This window comes from Aythya fuligula, chromosome 26, assembly GCF_009819795.1.
Source record: "Aythya fuligula isolate bAytFul2 chromosome 26, bAytFul2.pri, whole genome shotgun sequence".
NCBI classification, from domain to species: domain Eukaryota; kingdom Metazoa; phylum Chordata; class Aves; order Anseriformes; family Anatidae; genus Aythya; species Aythya fuligula.
The window spans coordinates 3,459,634-3,481,207 of NC_045584.1; the positions used below are offsets into that span (position 1 = coordinate 3,459,634).

At 44.7% G+C, this 21,574-nt stretch overlaps 1 protein-coding gene across 2 annotated transcripts in view; it reads right to left on the bottom strand.

Annotated features, from left to right (window-relative positions):
• The window catches only part of FBN3 (fibrillin 3), a 115,618-nt gene that overhangs the window by 39,791 nt on the left and 54,253 nt on the right, over window positions 1–21,574 (bottom strand). Inside the window, exons 1-7 of one of the 2 annotated variants that reach the window (XM_032203658.1) lie at window positions 17,411–17,534; window positions 11,586–11,711; window positions 3,214–3,366; window positions 2,330–2,527; window positions 1,543–1,686; window positions 821–940; window positions 211–336 (exon numbers count right to left, since the gene is read on the bottom strand). In XM_032203658.1, the coding sequence (XP_032059549.1) occupies window positions 211–336; window positions 821–940; window positions 1,543–1,686; window positions 2,330–2,527; window positions 3,214–3,366; window positions 11,586–11,711; window positions 17,411–17,429 (886 nt within the window). In that variant the 5' untranslated portion in view covers window positions 17,430–17,534. Of the gene's footprint in view, window positions 1–210; window positions 337–820; window positions 941–1,542; window positions 1,687–2,329; window positions 2,528–3,213; window positions 3,367–11,585; window positions 11,712–17,410; window positions 17,535–21,574 lie in introns of those variants that run through there. The other variant, XM_032203657.1, reaches the window with a different exon arrangement.

Below are 21,574 nucleotides of genomic sequence, written 5' to 3' on the forward strand. Positions count from 1 at the left end.
AGAGAATATCCTGCTTCCATACCTCTGCTCTGCTCTGCTCTCCTCTCCTCCCAAGAGATACCCACTCAAGATACACTCTGCCATAGCAGCGTCTATCCAGGATGAAGGCAGATCAGCACAGACTAAAGTATCCCCCAGGCAGGATATAGTCTCAGCTCAGCTCCAACTTCCCCAAGGTGATGGATGATGACGTATCGCGAAATAGCTTACCAACGCAGTTCTTGCCATCAGGGGTGATTTCAAAGCCAGCATTGCAGATGCACTGAAAGCTGCCATCAGTATTAACACAGCGTCCATTCCTGCACATCACTCCATTCATGATGCACTCGTCAATATCTGGCAGGGAAATAAATATAGGAAATCAGCGGCAGGTGGAATGAGGAGCACTTCCAGCTTAATCTGCTCCATGAGAAACCCAGAAAAGTGCTCTCAGTCTTTCACAGTGTATTCTGTTCCAGGATGACAGTCTTCTCCTCTGTGCAAACTGCAAGAGGTGGAAATGCATGAAAAGCTCTCTGTGTGCTCTGGGAGCGGCACTAGTTTTGAGATTTTAGAGCTCTGGGATCTCAGGACTTTGATGATGTCCTGGTTGATTTCCTGCCCTAGGGCTCCCCTTGTATCTGAAACAATCCTATGCCTGTTCAAGCCCATAGTAGGCAGCAAAAAATTTCATACAAAAAGCCATGGACAGGCTTACTACATGGACAGGCTTACTACTAAGTGTGTCAGAGACACTTAACTCTTAACTCTTTGATAATCCTGCTGAAATTGGTGTAGCACACAGTGTCTCCCCCAAAAGGCAGGGACAGAAAAGACATACCAATGCAAGCCTGCTTTGTAGGGGTGCTCTGGAAGCCTTCATGGCACTTGCAGTGATAGGAGCCAGGTGTGTTCACACAATCACCGTGCACACAGGGGCTGCTGGAGCACTCATCCACATCTGCAAGAAGAAAAGCTTATATCTATGAGACACCAAGGGAACACACACACAGCTACTAGGAAAGGCAACAAATGCTGGCTTCTGTGAGCTGCTGCACCCATTGACAGCATGGCCAGCAAGGATGAAAGCAGTCACATTCTGCATTGAGGAGCCGAAAGCTGGAGCTGGTTGAAAGGTAAAGCCAGTCAGGCCTGAATACGTGATAATGACCACGTAAAGAGTACAGTTAGAGGAGAAAAGGATCTGAAGCCTGCAGACCTGAAAGCTTGACCTCTTTCATGTCTTTTTGGAAGCTCTGCCCACTGAGCAAAGGAGGGAGAATATAGATTGTCTTGGGAATCTGCTAAGCAGTGACAAGCAGCTAAGCCAATGGCAATGTTATGGCTACCAAAGGAGAGTTGTCACCATCGCTGGGTAGACAAATCCTTTCCGTCTTCTTTCAGCTTCACTAGCTGACACGAGCCCAACTACAGCCTCTCATAGGGAGCTCTGTCTGGAATGTGGGTTGTTGGGGCAGCAGCCTAAGGTGATGTCAGGAGCTTGCATGGGGCTGGTGCACGGTGGGCGCCGACCTGTGTGTGTGTCAAGCAGATTCCACTCACCAATGCATTCTCCACGCACATCTTGCTTGTACCCCATGTTGCACTCACAGCGGTAGCTGGATGGGGTGGGGATACAGCGTCCGTTCAGGCAGAGGTTAGTGAAATGCTTGCAGATGTCAATGGTCTGATTTAAAGTGGCAGTTCCTGGAAAGCACAGAGACAACATCAGACAGATATTACAGCTCCCTTCCCGTTTCTGCCCCCTTGAAGGAGGAGCAGTAAGTCCACCATGGTGCTGCAGACACAAACTGAGCTGCCTCAGAACGCTCTGCAGAGTGCTGTGCTACCAGGTGTGCCCTCACCCGGCTGGCATCCACAAGATTGCACAGCAAGCAAGGTGAGAACCAATATTTATTGTCATCCAGTGCACTTCTGCAGGCCTCAGCTCTCGGCCAGGAGCTATACAGAGATGCACATAAGAAGAGTCCAAGGTGGTGGGAAAAACAGTCTGTTTTGGGGAAGCAGAGAGTGAAGCAGTGACGTGAAAGCTTCATTCCTGTTTGGTAATTAGAAAGATATTCTGCACTGGAGCCAGCTTCAGCTCCCTTGCTCTGCCAGGAGATGCTGTTTGATCTGCTTCTGGGCTCAGCATTCTGCATAGCATTAGTGTCACATCCCATCACCTCCACAATGTCATAATAAATCTTGTATCTGGCTACGAGCACTGGTGGTTTGCTCATGTGTGCACAGCTCAGAGAAGTGGGCCGGCACACAGGCAAACACGCTGTGTATGTTCTGAGACAGGCAGCCAAGTTGGGTCAGCACAGTAAGAAGTAATTTTAATTACCAATGCTTGAACTTCCTGGGCCCATTCCAGGCAGACCTGGGATCCCGCCTTGTCCATTTGCCCCATTTGGTCCGATGCCTCCAGGTCCGTTGAGTCCCGGCCCAACTCCATTGGGCCCAAATCCAGGAATTCCTGGAAAGCTCCCAGGGAACCCTGGCACGACTGGGAGTCCTTCAATGCAAAGCCTGCGGTACTCATCTGAAACAAACCAGCTGCCTTAGTGCTTTTCCAAGAACGTCTTAAAACCCCCCCGCTGCCTCCGCTAGAGTGCAGAGAGCAGAGACAGAGGGGTGGAGAGGCAGACGGCAGGTAGGGTGGATGCTGCTGGGAACAGGGCAGATGGGGAAGGAGGGCTTTCATGCTGTACACTCTAGACCAGATGATGGGGCAGCTTGCCAGGGTGTTTGGCAATAGCCTCTTGGGGTGTATTGGGCAGGTGGGACCACTGGTTCCCTTCATGCAGGAAAGGACAGGACACGGAAGGGTGACAGACTGGTGCTGTAAAGCTCCATCCTTCTCAGAGGAGGGGTTGCTGATGATGAAGGAAAAAAGGCAGGGAGATATAGATAGCTACTGTGTTATGCCTTCTGAAGGCATCCTGATGTGTGGTCTTACTAGTATTTAGCCCCAATGTTCAATTACGGTGGGAGCCAAAAACTGCTGAAGGGGTACAAGGAAAGGGATAAATTCTTGCCTTGGCTGAAGGCATCTGGCTTGCCTTCGGATGAACCCCAGGCACAGAAGCCAGCATCCCATGCAACATTCCTCTGGGTGTTATGTTGATGGTTTACCATGTCTGTGCAACCCTGGGGTATAACTAGGGCAGGGCAAAAGAGCCACAGGTTGGACCAGCAGAAGGTGCAGAGCCTTTGCATTGCACTTACCAGATCCCCGGACAGGGCACATTTCTGGAGTCTGACCAATGGCCCAGCAACGCCCTGAGTCACAGCAACACTGCATCTTGGTGTACTGGCCAGGGAGGTCCCCAGCACAGCGGCCCCCGATCAGAGCAGAGAAACATGTCCCAATCCGCTGGTCTGCAGAGAGGGAGAGAAGAAGGAGACACATTCAGAGGGGGTCATCATCGCACTCTTGGTCAGGTCTCAAGGGCCTGTTCCCATTGGTGTTTCTTCTTGCTGTCTATTATCCTAATCTGATCTTCTATTCTGCCTCATCATCCCAGATCGTGATGTTCTCCAGCACCTTCACCTGGTGCACAACAAGGCTGTAGGAGACAAGCTTCACCCTCTAGTATTAGATCCCACATTCCCGTTTAGATTCCTATAAGCAGCCTGACCAAAAACAGAAACAGGCAGTAGGTTGGCAACACCTCTCCATTGGATTCTCTCCATTGCTTGTTGCCCTGAACTCCACAAGAAGGACAAGCTGATTCTGGTTGAAATCACAGAGCAGAAAACAGATGAGATCCCCCACTTCATCTCATGTTTCCTTACCTTCCCATTTCAAATAAATTAGGCAATTTACAGGTGTCTCCTTCCTCTCAGTAGAGTTTCTGCACTGATGATAGCCAGGTCTGGGTTCCCTCACCCAACATACACCCTGAGTTACCAGCTGGGAGAGAGAAAAGGCTGAGGATAGCTGGTCCTCAAGAGACATCACTGCAGACATTAATCGTACCACCACTGGGCAGCGTGACTCATCCTCTCAGCAGGGTCAGATAAACTGTTCTGGAGTAAATCCATTATTCAGAAAACTGCATCCTGGGGCTGAGATCTCCATTCTTCAGGTTCCTCCTGACACTGGTGTCCGTCTTGCTTATTTAGGTTACACTTGTGACCAAGGACTGTCCATTAGTGTCAATATAACTGCACAACCCTTCCTTTGTGGACAAAGCTGTTTAGCCTCTGCAGAAGTCTGGCAGATCTGATATTTGATTTTAATATACTCGAATTTTTTGACTGTGTTTTAAGAATGAAGTGCTCCAAAAAAAAAGTGTTTGAGGGACCATTTGGAGCCTCTCCATCACCTCCAAGCATGGAGTGGGACAAAGTCCCTCCTTACCATTTCATGTCCAAATATACTGCCTCAAAGGTAATTCAGACCTACTAACGAAATCTAGGAACCAAGAAGGCTTGGTGAAAATGGAAGGAAATGTATTTGGAAATATATTTTGGAAATTCATTATCATGGCTGAGGTACACAGAAAGCTGAGCAACACCCTCATCTGTTGACAACAGCACAGAGTTGGAGACAAACTAATCCAGACAGAGGGAGTACTGGGAAAAGGGAGCCTGGCTGTGCAGCTTAGTGACTGCAACCTCTAAAAAAAGGACAAATTTCAGCAATGTGCAAAGTGGGAGGTACTGCACCTCACTAGACCTTGTTCTCCTTGGGGACTTTGTGGGTGTAGCGGCATACAAGGCTGTAGGGAAAGTTCACTGTTGACTGCTAAACTGATGAAGGTTAGAGCTACTGGTTCTTTGGTTTTCACTTGTAGCAGGACAGAACTGGCAGCCCAAGGTGGCAGCCCAAGGTGGTTAGCCACCGCTTTGGCAAGGCTGGGGATCAAGGTTCAACACTTCCAGCAACAGCCAGTGATCCCCAGTGTTGTACTTGTTGTACTAAGCAATGACCCTCCCACAGCCACCACAGTTCAGTGGGGGCCTGCACTTCTCAGGCAAGGCTGTACCTTTTCTTTCCAGAATGGTTATAAAGGTACGTGCCCTAAGACCCTTGCTTCCCACGAGGAAACACTCCTTGCTATTTGGTTCCAGCGTCTCTCTGTAACCAAATGGACTGTTCCCAATCTCACACGCCTCTCGTCTGATGGCCTCCCGTTCCCAGAGGATGCCTGTTTCAGGTCATGGGTTAGTTCCCACAGCCTGGACGGAGCAGTAAGAACAAGCCCTGGATGATGGTCAAAGCCTGCAAGCACAGCCAAAGCCACAGACACCAAGCCTGGCAGTGGTGTTTAGTGTGTGTGGCTTCTGGACAAGGCCCAGGAGACTGAGGGTCTTTCATATGTCTAGCAAGCCTTGTCTGGCACCAAGCCCTTTAGGAAAACCTGGAATCTTCCACTCATTCATCTCCTGTCCTTGTTTCTCAAGTAAATTAATGAGGGGGAAAGTCTAGTCTGATTTGTCGTCTCTGCTTTTAGACTGAATTAGCCAGCAGGCTGACACTTTCCTGAAATATAACTAAAATTAATTGCATGGAACTGTTTGATCTGTGGGCTGTAGTTACATCTCTTCTTTAATCACATCTCGGGGACTTGCAGAGGACAGCAACCCTGTTTAAAGCCAGGGTGACTATACCAGCAGCTCTTTTAGTAACATTCTTTCAGCCATTCGCCAGCACCGAGTTCAACACAAACTGTTCCTCTAAACAGAAACGTTATCCACGAAAGAGACTTGCAGTAGGGCAGACAGACCAGGAGAAAGGAGCTTTGAGCAAGGGGATTGAATGCAGCACAGGAATAACTCCTAATCCTAGTAAAGCAAAGTACTAGCTATATGGATGTTTTGGTCTTCCCACGTCCTTGATCTCTGGCAAATGAAGATGCCCAAAATCAATGCCTTTATCTTTGTAGGTTTTGGTGGCAGCTGCTGGTGTGTAGAAGAGGGTCATGTTTTCACAGCACCTTGATAGGTTGGGAGTGTTATTTAACATCAGCATGCAGCCCACTCTTATTCCAGAAAGCAGCCACTCACTGAACAAGCCAAGGCAGCATAGCGGGGACACTTGGAAAAGTTGCGTGAGCCCCTTTACCTCAAACCATTGGTGTGAATTTAGCTAAAAGCCACTTAGGACAGAGCTTAGATGAACTTCTAAATTGGAGGGTGGTAGTTTGGAATAAACCCTCTGGGCATATGAAATAACAGATTTCACCCAGCCCTTCTGTTCTTCTATGGGATGCTTGCTGCCATAAAGGCAGTGTACATGGTGACAGCCAGACAGTTAACGAGCAAGAAGTAATTCAGAGAGTGCAACTTCTCCTACAGACAGACACATGTTGACAGGTTTGACAAGGCAGGGAGGTCACAGCAGTTTGTGTAATGGAGGGAATGGTCCGGCCTTTACTCATCTGGATGAACATTTATTAAATTCAGCTGTCTTTGCTGCAGTTTGTAATAATCTCTTTCAGAAATGAAGGTCAGAACCAATTGAAAACCCATCTGGAGCTGCCTTGGGCAGAGGCAAGGGTGGATGGAAAGAACAGTGGGTCCCTGCAGTCCCTCTATGACCTCTTGCAGGACCACCCACATGCTGGAGGTACCAGCGAAAGCCATCGTGTTTTTGTTCAGTCTTCCTCTGCAGCTTTTATGGGAACAGATTTGCACAGTAACCTTGGTAAATCAGATAATGCTGCAGGTGAGAAATAAGGTGCACATGAGATTACACAGTGCACAGAGGTGGTGGATAGACCCATAGGTCTGTCAGTGGTCTCTGATTCAGGAAGGCTGTGGATGCTTTGTAAGGTCCCACCAGGAGTAATGCAGCAGGAAATTGAATTTGTTTTGCATATCATTTGGGGACAGAAGCAACTCCAAGATGGAGCTGCCTGCTGTCTGGCAGAGTCTGCACCCATATGGCTGGACCAGCATCTCAAAGGCATAGGAGTGTCATGATGCCTGGGACAAGCAGTACACCAGGAGCTGCAATCTCTGGGTAACGGGTGATTATTCATCATGGCAAGTCTCCATTCATGTCAGCGTGGACATCCTCTCTGTGGTGGGTACAAGGTGACAAGGGTGTTCAGAAACCTAAGAACTTGTTGTCTGGTTCAAGTTTTTAAGCAGCCAGTAGAAGAGATAAAAGTCTCTGCAAAGGAATTGCATACAGCAATGGATTCTCATGGCATACATATATAAGTTTGTTTGATTTAGTCATCAGTAGTTTATGGAAGTTATGTGAGGAAAAGTGAGAGACTTAGAGAATGGAAATAAATTTGAAAACTTATTTCTAGTTGTTTCTGGTTTGAGGGAATAAACTCTTTTCTTGATTTTTTAAAATTTCATTTCTTTTTCTCCACATTTATCACATTCATTTCATCATAGAACATTTTTTTTTTCCCATCAATTTCTTTTTGTTATTTATAAATTCCCCAAGGATTGGGAAACTATGAAAAAGATCAGGGCAAAAGTTGCAAAGGGGCAAAGGAAAATGAAAACAAGGGGAAAAACATTAACAGCTTGCCTTTACCAGTGCAAATATGAAGACAAGTATAAAAAGTTATTATAATGTTTTAAATTACTATTTCCCTAATTTTGCACGTTTCGTCCTGATGAAAACCTGATCTGTTCTTTGGAGGTGGGGTGGAAGCAGGCAGAGAAGGAGGAATAGGAAATACTGGTACTGAATCCCAGAGAAGAACTTTAGAGGGTAAATATTTCTTCCACTTTGTGTCTTGCCTTTTACTGAAACTGAGAATCTCAAGCGGCCAAAACCAAACAAACTAATGGTTTGAAAAAGGCATTTGGCTCTGACTATAAAAGGACCTGAGGGCGATTAACTCAGCAGGGAACTGCAACACAGACATCAGCATGTAGCCAGAGGACTACCACCCAAGATGTCCAATGGTTTGCATGGAAGAAAGGTGCAAAAGGAGCCTCATGCAGTGGTGAGGACACTCAACCAGGACTAAGGATGTCATCACATGTTCTCAGTTTCTGGAAACCTAACCAATTTCACTCTTGTCTGGGTAAGATTAGTATAGGTGGCGGTGTCCATCTCAGTGGAAAGTGATGTGAGAACAAAGGAATAATGTGTGCAACTCCCACTAAACCAATATCCATGACACACCTTGGCCACCAGTGCCACTTCTGCTGTCTCACTGAAGGAAGGCTGCAGTACAAACAGGGAAGCTCTGGATTATCAGAAGGCAGTTTCTTTGTTGGCAAGTGATATAGTAAATTCACTCCCTCCCTGGCTCCTGGCTGTTCACTGTTTTCTAAACTCACCTTCCAGTTTAACTGTTTTAAGCCTGAGGTATAAATGCATCCTTGAAATAATTCCCCTTCCTCTTTTCTCATTGTTGTCCCCAGCCAAGGTCCCACCAAGTCATGGACCCCCTTGTCCTTCTGGGCCTGGACATGATGGTGCTCACCAGAGGGCAGCAGGAGGAGGATGGGAATCCCAGTGACTATGGAGCCCTTCTATACCCTCAGTCCCTGAAGGTATCTGGGAAGAGCTCCCCTCGGCAGCATACCCAGTTCCTTTGACCCTTTAGGAAGTGCTGAGAGCTGTTGAGGGGCTCTGCTCATAGTCCCTCCAGCTCCTTCTTAATCCTTTTGAGCCTGTGACCCTCACACCACTTCCTTTTTGTCATTTCTCAGTGTCATAAATATTATCTTTTCATATTTCCTCTTTCCTGTTCTCTCCCTTCCTGGAAAATGACCAAAGAAGCCAGAAAGGGTTCTCTGGGTAGGTGAGGCCCTCAGTGACACCCTCACAACCTCTTTTCAATCTCTCACAGTCTCTCTTTCAGAGCACTGCTGTCGTATCAGGAGAAATGAGCAAAGAAAGCAATGTGCAGGACTGCTGGCTTGCACTGAACAAGGGAATACCACGTGCATGACTGGAAATGCATCCGAACATCCATTTTACTCATTTGAAAACTATGCTTTTAAGCAGTTCTTGAAAAGCAAACCATTGTACAAACAAGGCTTACAAACTGCTAGAGCAGATTCTTCTGCTGCCTGCAAAGCACTGAGCCTGTCTTTTACAAGCATAAATGAATGAAACTGTTGTGAATACACGTGGAACTGGATTCTTTGTGTCAAGCACAGATGGTTGAATCATTCAATAAATGTTCATTTCAAATGATGACAGACTTTCTCCAGCTACGCCGCTGTTTGCATTTTACTGGGGAAGGCAGCTAATGAGATCTGGGATCAACTCAAACTCAGTGTCTTGCTGTTTCAGCTGCAAAAACTACAGGAGATTATTCAAATGCAATAAAAAGGTGTTTACTTTTCTAAAAAGGGAGGGGAAAGGGATGGGAATATATGAAGTTTGCCACCATAAAATCTCCACATACTCAGTGTGGGTGCCCCATGATATATAAAGCCGTATGTGGTCATTTTCAGTCTAAACATCTGAGAGGTGGTGGTATGACAATCTTTTCTGTTCTCTCCTGATGCTTTTCTTGTTTTAAGGGTGTCTACATTATTTATTAACTTTCAATTTTACAAACTATTTATTTATTTCATAGGATGTAAATAGTGGGTTAAAACTCCCAAAATGAGCACTAAAACCCCGTCAACCGATATAAACAGGGTTTATAAAATATGGATTCCACTGCAACAGCACCCAATGGTAACTGTGTATTTTGCCAGATAAAATATTGTTCGTCCCAAAATATGACAGCACGCTAGCAGCATTTATTAGCTCAGGGAAATGGCTAGAGCATGATGTATTGAGTTTAGATCCAGTCATAGTCCACTGTAGCTAACTAAGCTTTGGACTATTTTTAAATTTGGTCTTTCTAATTTTATTTAGTTCTCTTTACTTGAAACATTTGGTTTCAAGGAAAGTAGAGAAATGTCCATATGACTCATAAGACAGCCATCACACCCTCAAGGCTTATGGAAGGGCCTGGGAAACAGGGCGGAAAAGAATTTCATTCTTTTTAAAACCTACCAGGTGCCCAAACAAGGTGAAACGTATGTTATACTTTATAACATTTTCTTTCTGGAACTGGAACATGATTAATTTTTATTCCAGGTTCTAGGGATATAAAAGAGCTTGGATTTTTATATTTATTTATTTTCTTTATTAATTTCCAGGACTTTCCACAAAAAACTGTGCCTGACATTTTCCATTGCACTAACAATGATCCTTGCCAAAGATCCTTGCCTTTCCTGTAACAGTTCCTCTTTACAGATCCTTGCATCCTTGCGTTTCTAAAGGCAAATTAAGTTTCTGAACAGAAAGACAAACCCTGGGGTTCATTTTGACTAAAGTAACTGCTCCTGCTGAAAGCAAGTAAGTAGAGATCTGATCTATTTATCATAGATACTGTTGTCCGTTTCAAAGAGAAATGGACCATCAAATATTTACAAGACTTGGAAAAGAATTTTGATCTGTTAAACATGCAAGATTCACTCCAGGCTCTGTAGTCTGGAGGCAAAACAGCTCATAAGTCTGGGGAAAGCTTGCCTGGACTTGAGCCAATTCTGGAAAGCTTTGAAATACAGGCATCTTGAGCCAAACTAAGAGTGAACAGGTATGTTTGAGCCTGTTAAGTGGCACACACTGTCCACAACCGAGCCCTTCATGCAGTCTGCAAGACTGTGATTTCCTTATGGGCCTGGAAGTCATTTTGTTGCCAGAAATTGGATATTGTGGGAGGAAGGTGGGCTACAAGGTAGTGTGTAAGAGCTTACACAGCAGCCTTGTAAGCCTGCAGGCTCAGCATGTGTGCAGGAATTGGTGTCTACAGTGCCCTGTGCCATGTTTGGGAAGCACCTCTTTCTTTCCAGTGACTACAGAGGGAAACCAGACAGCCCGCTCAGTGCAAAGCAACTCAGTCCTGAAAGGTTGAGTTCAGTGCAGTGAAATGAGGCCAATTGAGTCCACAGTCCAACTGCTTATTAGCTTGGGGCAGTAGAGATTTATGAGCCATTACCTGTAGTCTAAACAGGAAGAAGGAGGAGATGACAAAAGTCACCATTTATTTGCATTGGTTGTGCAAACATTTGGAGTGAGCTTTCCTGCTCCTTCACCTCTGCAAAGCAAGTGGATGAATGTGCAGCTGCAGGGTGTTCCTGTAACTGGGCTCCTCTGATTCAGGAGAGCTTACAGACTTCTCCTTGGACCTTCACACTGTGGCATACACTGTGCCTGCAATTCAGTCACAGGGGGACTGCTGATATCTCTGTCTGTCTGACATTTAACGCAGTTAAAGTGATAGGATAGGAGCACAAGGGTTCTTCTTCAAGCAGACCAGTACCCTAGCCAGACACCTTCTATCTCAGTCCTCTTAGTGTCCCTAAGCAGCCTCTTGTGAAACACTTCAAGCACTAAGGCATCTGCAGCCCAAGTTATTCTCTGTGACTTGGAGATGGGGAAAGCCCTGGTCCACAGCAGCCAAGGAGGAGAGCATCAAAACCTGTGACCAGGCTGGACTGTAGCAGCACATGAAAGGACAGCACATGAAAACCAGCATTTTACAGCTATTGCATGAACGATAACTTTCTGAGATGATTTTCAAATAGCTATCATGATGTGAGTTCTGGATTTCAGTGTAACCTCTCTCTACGTCAGTGGTTGTGAGAGCTATCAAGCGTCTTACCAATGCAGCGGGATCCATCCGGGCTTGTCATGAAACCACGCGGACATGTGCACACGTAGCTGCCTGCTGTGTTGGTACACTCACCACCATCACACACGCTGGAGACTGCTCCACACTCATCCACATCTAGAAAAGAACAAACCAACAGTGATTATGTTTCTTTGCAAACCATCTCCTTTCCTACCTGTGGTATCGATCCAGGACCAGAGTTGGGAACACACAGGCCAGCTGCTGGTGTTAAGGACTGTTATGGGATGATTGAAACTCTTAGTGGACTCCTAGCAGTGGATTGGTAGAGAAAACAAGACTCTCCAAAAGAGTAATTCAGAAGGCTTCATGAAGGCATCTACCTATCTCCACTGACAACAGAGGTCTTTAGGTAGGTTGATCTAAAATGTTCAGCTCTCTGGAGCACAAAGGAAGCTTTAGGACAGAAACACATCTGTGTAAGTGCCTGAACAGCTGTTCTGAAGGCAGAGATGCTTCTGAAAACATCATGTTTTTAAAAAGCACTGGACACCTACAATATTCACAGAATTTTTCCATACAGGAGGGATTTGGTTGAATTTTAAGACAAATGTGTGTACTAGACCTGTGTACTAACAGTAAGACAGAATACAGTGTGTGATACAACTTCCTTCTTTCCTGGAAGTGGCTGAACATCTACCTACTGATGGGAAATAGTGAATTAACTCCTTGTTTTGCTTTGCTTGCATGCACAGCTTTCGTTTTAACTAGTAAACTGTTCTTATCTCAACCCACAAGTTCTTGCATTTTTACCTTTTTGATACTCTTCCCCATTGCCCTGGGAAAGGGTGAGCAAATGATTATGTGGGGCTTTGCTGCCTACTGGTTTAAACCATGACACCATGGAAAATAAGGACATTATAGTAAGATTTTGTCAAAGCACAACAGCTATGCTCAGGCCTCAGAGAGGCCAGGCAGCCTCAGTGCCCAAACATATGGTAATGATTGCGGAAAGATTACCAAAGCACTGAAATTCAGAGAAAACCACACCAATGTTGCAGCTTTTACCATTTGAACTTACAGTGTGATCTGCCTAGTGTGGAGATAACAGCATACCTCCACCACAAAATGAACACAAAGACTAGCCCCATTGCCAAAGGCCTGGCTACCTGAGCCCGGATGCTGAAGAAGCTCCGACAGGAGCTTTTCGCATCCACATCTCACTGCAGAGCCAGATTCTTCCCTCTGTCTCTCTTCCCCACGTTTCCTTCCCAATGCAGCTGATGTCCCTGTGAGGAATTCTGTCTCCAAGCAAACATCTCCCTGCTCCCCATGCACCAAAATCTGCCAAGTAACCATCAGTCCCTCCGGAACTTCAGGCAGAACATGTTTTTTATCCTAAGGGAAAGCACATAATCCTATCCCAATGACTTACATTGGGCCCTGTCAAAATGAGTTTCTACACACAATTCTCCAGCTGTGCCTGAACAATTAGGGATTGGATTATGGTTCTGTAGAGTCAGCTTTTTCATTAGACTGTTCGTAGAAACCAGATACTAATGCCTCATGAAGCTGTTCGCACCTGTGAAGATGACAGGGAAATACATCCATGACACTGACAGGGAAATACATCCATGACACTCTACACTGCACTAGTGTGGCCTCATATTGAGAGCACCACATTATAAAACAGCACATAAAACTGTTAGAGAGCACCTAAAGGGGGGCTATGAAGATGGTGAAGGGAAGTTCTAGAAGGGAAGACACATGAGGAGCTGCTGAAGTCACTTGGTTTGTTCAGCCTGGAGAAGAGGAGGCTGAGAGGAGGCCTTATGGCGGCCTGCAGCTTCCTGATGAGGGCAGTGGAGAGGCATGTGCTGAGCTCAGCTCTCTGGTGACAGCAACAGGACCGGATGGAATCTGCATCAGGGAAGGTGAAGGCTGGATGTTAGGAAAGGTTCTTCACCAAGGGGGTGGTTGGGCACTGGAGCAGGGTCCCCAGGGAAATTCATGGCATTGAGCATGCCGGAGTTCAAGAAGTGTTTGGACAGCGCTCTCAGACATATGGCCTGATTTTTGAGTGGTCCTCCAACCCAGGAGCCGGACTCGATACTTGTGCATCCCTTCCAACTTAGATATTCTATGATTCTATAACCTGCTCCATTCACTTGGGCTTAATTTTATGCATAGAAATATAAAACTTCACATGAGTGGTGATTTCCCGGACTTCTAATTTGTCAAGATCTCTCTTTAAGACCTCTCTACACTTAAGGGAGTCAACAGATCCTGTTAATTGACTACCATCAGCAAACAGTATGGAGTCCTGTGTCCAGATCACTTTGTTTCTAAAAACATTGAAAAGAACTTCCCTTAAAATGGATCCCTGTGGAACCCCATTAGTGATTGACCTGCAGCCTGATGAAACCCTATTTACTATAACTCTTTGAGCCTTACCCATCAGCCAGTTGTTCACTCATTGTATTATGTATTTGTCTAGCTTTATGCTGGACATTTTGTCCAAAAGGATACTGTAAGAGACAGTATTGAAAGCTTTGCTAAAATACATTAAAAAAAAAATCACATTACTGGCTTCTCTCTGTCAACTGGATGGGTAACTTTGTCATAATAGGAAATTAAGTTAGTTACACAGGACTTTCCCTCCATGAACCCATCTTGGCAGTGACTAATGACTGTGTTGTATTTCAAGTGTGTTGTTTTTTTTTTTTCAATAACTGCCAGAATAATCTTTTCCATAATCTTACCAGGCTCTGCAGTGAGACTACCAGGCCTGATACCAGGGTCTTCTTTCTTACCCCTCTTGAAAATTAGAAAAACATTTGCTGGCTTCCAGTCAACTGGGGCCTTTCCAGATTTCCAAGACCTTTGAAAAACAATTGAGAGAGGTCTTGCGATGATATCAGCCAGCTCTTTGGGTACCCTGGGATGAATCCCATTGGGATCTATAGACATATGTGCATTCATCTGGAACAGAAAATCCCAAACAAGCTCAGAGTTGGCTGGAAGTTTATCATTCCCCAGTCAAGGCCCTTCTAATCAGGTCTCCAGGGGTCCCAGGGCCCATCATCAGTGTTACAGGCAGGGGCAAAGAATCATTAAAAGTCCCTGGTTTGTGGTGATCATCCTCATCAAGTAACAGACTAATGTTATCTTTAGTCTCCCTTCTCCTGACAACATACTTAAAAAGGCCCTTTTTGTTGGCCCCACGGTACTGGTGAGTTTCAACTCTAATTGAGCCTTGGCCACATGAATTTTCTCCCTACAATAACAAACAGCATCTCTGTAGTCCTCCTGTGTCACCTGACCCAGCTTCCGTTGTCCACCATATACCAAGAGGGGAAGATGCATTCTTATTTGTTTTCTCAGTAATTCCAAAATCATGCTATCATAAACATAATTTTGGCTGCCTTTTACACACAGCAGATACTGCCTCTGTCCTTGCAGTGTTCCTTTAGCTCTTTGATGCTCAGAGTCCTCGTAACAGATAAACATGACCTGAAACCTAGAAAGGCAGCAATGCAAATTTACAGAAAACACTTCCCCCACCTGGGCCCCTGCAGGGAAAGAGATTTTATCATTACACTCTACCCTGTCATTTAATTACAGGCCTGTGTTTGGTTACAATTTGCAGAACACTCCAAGAGATAGACTTTTATGAAGCAAACGCTGGTTGTACTATCAGAAATAGCTGTTTAAAACATCTGCATAGCTCTCTTGAAGTTTGTTGTATCAGAGATCTGGAGGCCAGCTGACAGGCAGGCATCTTATTAGCTCACTATTGGTAGTGTCAGTCATCCAAGAAAAAGTGTATGTGAGGAGTGGGCAGGAGTGACAGCAAATACATTCCTTTCTTAAGGAAAAATGGAGTTAATTCAAAAAGTTAAATCAAGCTGTAACATTTTTTTTTTCTTCATTTAAAATCCTAGCTCAGAAGAGACCAGTGTGAGCAAGACAATATGCAGGAAGAAAAAAAAAGCAAACGTTTCTCAAGACTACTTGCACATCCTGTACTTTGAGAAACTGAGCTCTGGGCTTTGTTGTTGTTTCACTTCTTCCCAACCACATCTGCCTTCTTTATTTTCTCTTTCTAAAGTGCCTCATAGTTTTGATTCATTCAAAGCTGAAGTCCTTGGAGAGCTTGATGCCGTGGGACACATATGTACACCTCTCATTAACACCCAGCTGCCAGTTCTAGGTAAGGAATTCTTCCAACTCCAACCTGGCTACTTCATGACTTTTCCAAATATCTGTTAAGAATTAAAGCAATATTCTGTGCACTCTGCTCTTCAGACAATGGCAGAATTCAATGCAAACGTTGATTTTGGACCTGATCTCCATTTCGTTGGGTTGGACTTGGCCTGATCATTTAATACTGAAGATGCTGGAAGCCAAAGGCTACAGAACTTCAGAAACAGAGAGAGTCGCAGCCTGCAAAGCCCATCCAACACGGGTGCCCACAGACTGAAACCCCAACCTTTCCATCTGCTAGAAAAACAGGAACTGATGGAGAAAACATCTCTGTGTCACGTAGCAGAGGTCACGCCTCATCAACCCTCTCTCGTGCAGCACACGGGACTCTCAGACCTTTCCTTCCAGAAAGCACAAAGAAACCACAGAAGAGAGTAATGGAACCCTCCAAGCCACACCAAATCCATGGAAATGAGCTTTTAATGGATACAAACAATGAACTCTTTTTCTAGACATTTTGTAAGAAAATTGAAAACACGCTAATAAAATGGCTATCATGTTCCATCGGGAGGAAAATGGGCCAGCCTACCGTCTCTGCTCACGAAAAAAGCAGGAAAACTCCCTCCAATTTAGAAACATGAATGAGATTCAACAGAGTAAAAAATAGAGCCTTGTCTTCATCAGAAAATTCAGAATTTTGTGTGTCGGTGACAAAAAGTCTACTGCAGACTAGCCCTTAGGGACATAAGTGGCATCTAACATGTCAGTAAACAAGTGCTAAATAGAAAGAGGTGAGTTAAAAAAGGAAAGGAGAGATTTGTAATTAAAGGATCTGTTCTTCCTTGGCAGAATCTGTCTCCTGGAGATGCAGATGGCTACCAAAAAGGGTCTATCATGAATAGATTTAAACAGAGCTTGTTACACAAAGCATGCAATGCCTTTCACCCCCTTGCCTGGTATTTCTCTATGTACTTTATTGTATCTTGTATGTTATCATTCTGGAACAGATTTGGATATGAGACATTTATTCCTTTTTGGTCACTGGAAAGCATCTTGGGTGAGTTACTGGTACTACATACTTCACTGATAATAGAGCTGGCATAGCATTTTGTTATTCCATACAGGAAAGGCTATTAAGAAAAGAGATGAAATTATTGGCAGAGAACCACTGAAATCATGAAAGAAAAAGTTTTTTCAGTCGGTGATTCTATGCTTGAGAACATGTGACAGAACTGTTCCCTTAAGTATAATTTTAATGGTTGCTTTAAAATGTAACTCAGTGTAACTCAGTTTTAGGTCAGAGGTTGGACTCGATGATCTTGAGGTCTCTTCCAACCTAGACAATTCTGTGATTCTGTAACAAACTCCGCTTCCCTCTGATTTCTTGATAAAACTTTTTGTATCAAGAAGATGTGATGATTTCAGTTTTGATGTTTCCTTCCTTCATTACCATTACTGTCAGGAGTGCTTTCTTGTGTCCTCCTCAACAATGCTTTATTCCAGAAGTATTAAGAAGTTAGCTTGATATTAAGCATGCCACTCTTTCAGAACTCACACATTTCCAGTCCCCTTGCAAACCTCCACAGATCCTGCTTTTTCCCTGTTCCTCCATAAACCAAGCCTAGGATCTGTCAATTTAATTGTAAACTGACCTGTGTCCTCCTTGCTCATCGTCTCACACAAACACAATATAAATGCAGTCCTTTGTCCTTTGCAAAGCCAGCCTTGTCTTCAGTACCAGTTAAGAGAGCAGCCTTCCCCATCCTCAGATCCTGTCTCTCCCCTTTCCCCCTCCTCGCTGAGTTTCACAGACTGCTTATATCTTTCAGAAAGTGAGCAGGCGACTCTCTGTGCCAGAAATTTCTCATTATGTGTTGTACAGCCCCAGGCTCAAGAACTCTTGATCCCTTGAGTTCCCTCAGAATACAATGAACAAAGGCATAAAATAAGCCACTATTTGAAAGTGTCACATTCATTAGAGATGAGATGTAGAAATAACTCTGGAACTAAGCAACCCTGAACTTGGAGAACATATAAGTTCAAATCCAAACTTGATGTTGTGTGCACATTTTCATGTTTAACAGATAGAACAAGGACATAATTTTCCTTATGGGGCTGACAAAATTTCACCCAGTGTATCCAGCTGTAACCATCTGATATGCTTGGGAGATCAGGGCCTGACCTGGACTCTGTTATCAGCAGAGTAGGTCTTGCATAAGAACAGCATCTTTACTCTTCAGGGATTCAGGAACTGAAAATGAAGCCTTGATTTCATGTGCCATTTCTGTTAAAAGATAAGTATCACCATGGAAAGCTAATGATATTATTTCTACTCCTGCTTATTCCCACTGATAAACAGCCCAAAGAAGATTAGTGGTACATGCTGCTGCATTAATGAAGGAGACATCATTTATCAGCAAACACAGTGACACAGGCTCTGACCTTTGGCTCAAACACAATCCCATCTGCTGACTTCACTCCCCGGGAAGAATCCTATAAGCAGAAAATACAAGCTCCTGGGAACTAGGGAAGAATTTAACACAGACTTTTCATTTAGCTTTAATATTTCCTGGTTGCTGGACTTGAATGAGGCATCTGAAAACAAGAGGAAACCATTTACTTTTCCCAAGAGAGATGGTCTCAGTGCAGGCTGAGAATTCACTATTTTCACCAGCTGCAAAATAAGTGCAAACAGACTCAAAAAGGGAATTCCTACAGTGTTGAGATTTTAGGTTTGGAGCACACCTGGATAAAAAACCATATCCTCTTATGGTTGTGGTCATTATTTTGATTAAAAATCCCTGTTCCACTGTAGTTTAGACTGTTACAGTGACTTTGGCAGTACAGACATTTCAGGAGGTCAGGAATTAGGTGCTTATCTGCTATACCAAGCAGTTCACTCCTGACTTATCAAAGCATGCAGCAAACTCTCTGAGACAAGGCTTAGCTCCTCTTAGCTCCTAAGTTGGAAAGGACCTTCAGAGATCATGTAGTCCAATTGATCATTTCAGGACTAACCAAAAGTTAAAGCATATTATTGAAGGTGTTGTCCAAATGCCTCTTGAACACTGGCAGGCATGGGCCATCAGCTCCCTCTCTGGGAAGCCACTTCTAGTGTTTGACCACCCTCACAGTGAATAACTTTTTCCTTATATCTAGTGTGAACCTCCCCTGGCATAGCTTTGTGCTGTTCCTTTATGTTCTGAATAACACTTCATAAAGTGTTAGCATCAGATGAACCCCTGACAAAATGCTGGTTCTTTATTCCCCTGGAATATATGGAGTACATGTCCCAGAGGGGAGCAGTGATAGTCCAGATGACGGTATCCCCTTTTCCTTCTGACTTCATGGTGGGGGCATGTTGGTGATTCATGCCTGGGAAATGAGCCCTCAAAAACAACCACAACTCTTCCAGCTTAGAGCATCCCTCATATTTAAGTCGCTCTCACAGAAAGACCCCTAGGTCAATAAGTTAAACTAAAGGCAAGCACCCTCTTTTGGTGGTCTTCTTAGCAACTGAGGTGAGATAAGCTATGGAGTGGATACAGTAGATGCTGGAGACATCTCTTTTTATGGCCAGCCAGGAAGGAGAGTGAAAGGAAGCTGTTTATGGCTGCATTGAGCTGTTTTTGTAGGCTTTCTGGGAAGTGAGGACCCACGCAGAGGCCCCTTGCATCTGGATGACAGATTCAGACAATGGATTGTTTTTAATCTTGGTGTATAGAAGATTCCAGCTAAACTGATATCATATGTGCTTTCTCTGGTCCCCAGCCAGCATGGGTGAGGCAAACAAATGCAAGAACAATTTTTTGCACCCTGAGGTTGGGTGTGTGGTTCTAGTACAGTTCAACCTTTGCCCATTGGCTAGCCAAATTGCACGGGACATAATTTGACATGGGGAACTGGTTTATAGCCTGAGATTTGTGTTAAATGGCTGTTTTGGATTCTCCTGTTTCCAAGTCCTTGGGTGCTGGAGCACTGCAAGGAACCCTTCTGTTCAAACTTTGTAAAGTCTCATGGCATCCTGCCAGTGAAGACGCACTGAAACAGATGTTTTCTCAGCAAAAAAAAAAAAAAAAAAGGAGTTTTCAACCCCCACCAGAAGATTAGCCTCTGAGCTGGTGTCTGACTTCGGAAAAGTTTTTCTGAAGGGCTATACCCAGGTCACACGGCACACATTGACAAAGACACCACTAGGATTATACCAGCCAAGAAAATGTCTGGTTTGGAGGAGAGTGGGCATATGTGAATGGTCACTGGGAAGTAGTGTGATGTTTTTATCCCTGAGAAGAGATTCTTAAGAGAAGCCCCATAGGGTAAGGTATGATGCAAATACACAGTGTCATGGAGATGGCTTTTTGTCATACTGACTGCTTCTAATAGTTGCCTACAGTTCCGTCAGTAACTTTGCCACCTGGAAACAAATTCCAGGTTAAACATCTGAATTCTAGTGCATTCATCATCCCTTCTCTTCATTACAACAGAGTCTTGGAGAGGAATGAAAGGCAAGTGGAATTCCTGAAGTTAATCTAGGTGGGACACAGTCACACAAGCACAATGAACACATTTAATCCTGAAAATGGCATACGTGGGCCAGCAGACTTTCATTAAGGTATGTGGGAAAGAGCTTTAACAACTGATGCAGGAACAGCTGTTTTCCTTTTCACGGAATCACAGACTTTAGGGCTTGGAAGAGACCTTGAAAGATCACCTAGTCCAATCCCCCTGCTGGAGCAGGAACACCTGGATCAGGTCACACAGAAACACGTCCAGGTGGGTTTTGAATATCTCCAGAGAAGGAGAGTCCACAACCCCCCTGGGCAGCCTGTTCCAGTGCTCCGTCACCCTCACTGTAAAAAAAGTTTTCTCTCTTCTTTAAGCAGAACCTCCTATGTTCCAGCTTGCACCCATTTTCATTTATCAGATGTTTGGAAAGATACAACAATGTTTATTCCTCCACTTCTGAGTAGTGCAGCCTGCCTGGCAAGGCATAAGAGCAGCTGCAAAATGCGTGGGGGCCGTGTGTCCTTCCTGCAGGGGTCTGCACAACTCTCAGGGACATTCTAAATTGTGGTAGTGGAGCTGCTGCGACTGGACCTTAAGGAACTGGAGTCAAGCTATCAAAATAGCATGAGTGCCAGATTGGTGGCACTGTGATAACATATTGACTGTACGTAATCCTAGTCTGCACTCCACATTTTACCATGGAATTGTGTTTTACGGCATAGAACAGGTGTCTAAGACCCTGCTTCTGGGTGAGTTCTGAATTCAGATACATAGTGGATAATTTATCTTAAGTCACAGAGCAAACAGTAGTTCCAGGGGCTTCCAGGTAGAGTTCTGCCTTAACTACCACAAATTAAATTCCTCCACCTTCTGTGCTGAAGAAGAGGCAGACAGTAGTTTCAGTGACATTCCCCTCCATAAGTTGACAGAGAATTTGAAAGTTGGCTGTGCTCCTCAAGCTCCCCACAGCTCAAGGGCAAGGCTGATGCTGAGAAGACACGAGCTGCATTCCCCTCTGCTTTGCTCCGTGCTGCAGCATCTCCCTAGCTACTGCTAAGGCAGTAATGTGTTAGAGCATCCCAAACCACAAGCACAAACTGAAACACTGTGCCATGTCCAAGAGAGATAGATGATGAAAATATCATTCCCGTCTGCAACTCACTTGAAGATGAAAGGTGCAAGGTGCATCCCACAAAGCAACCAGGAAGACTGAAGATTTTGGCAGACATCCCTGAGGTGGTATGCTTCTGCTATGGGGCTGGGACAGTATCAGGTTCCCTGGCTAAAAGGAGGGATTCACAGCCATGCTT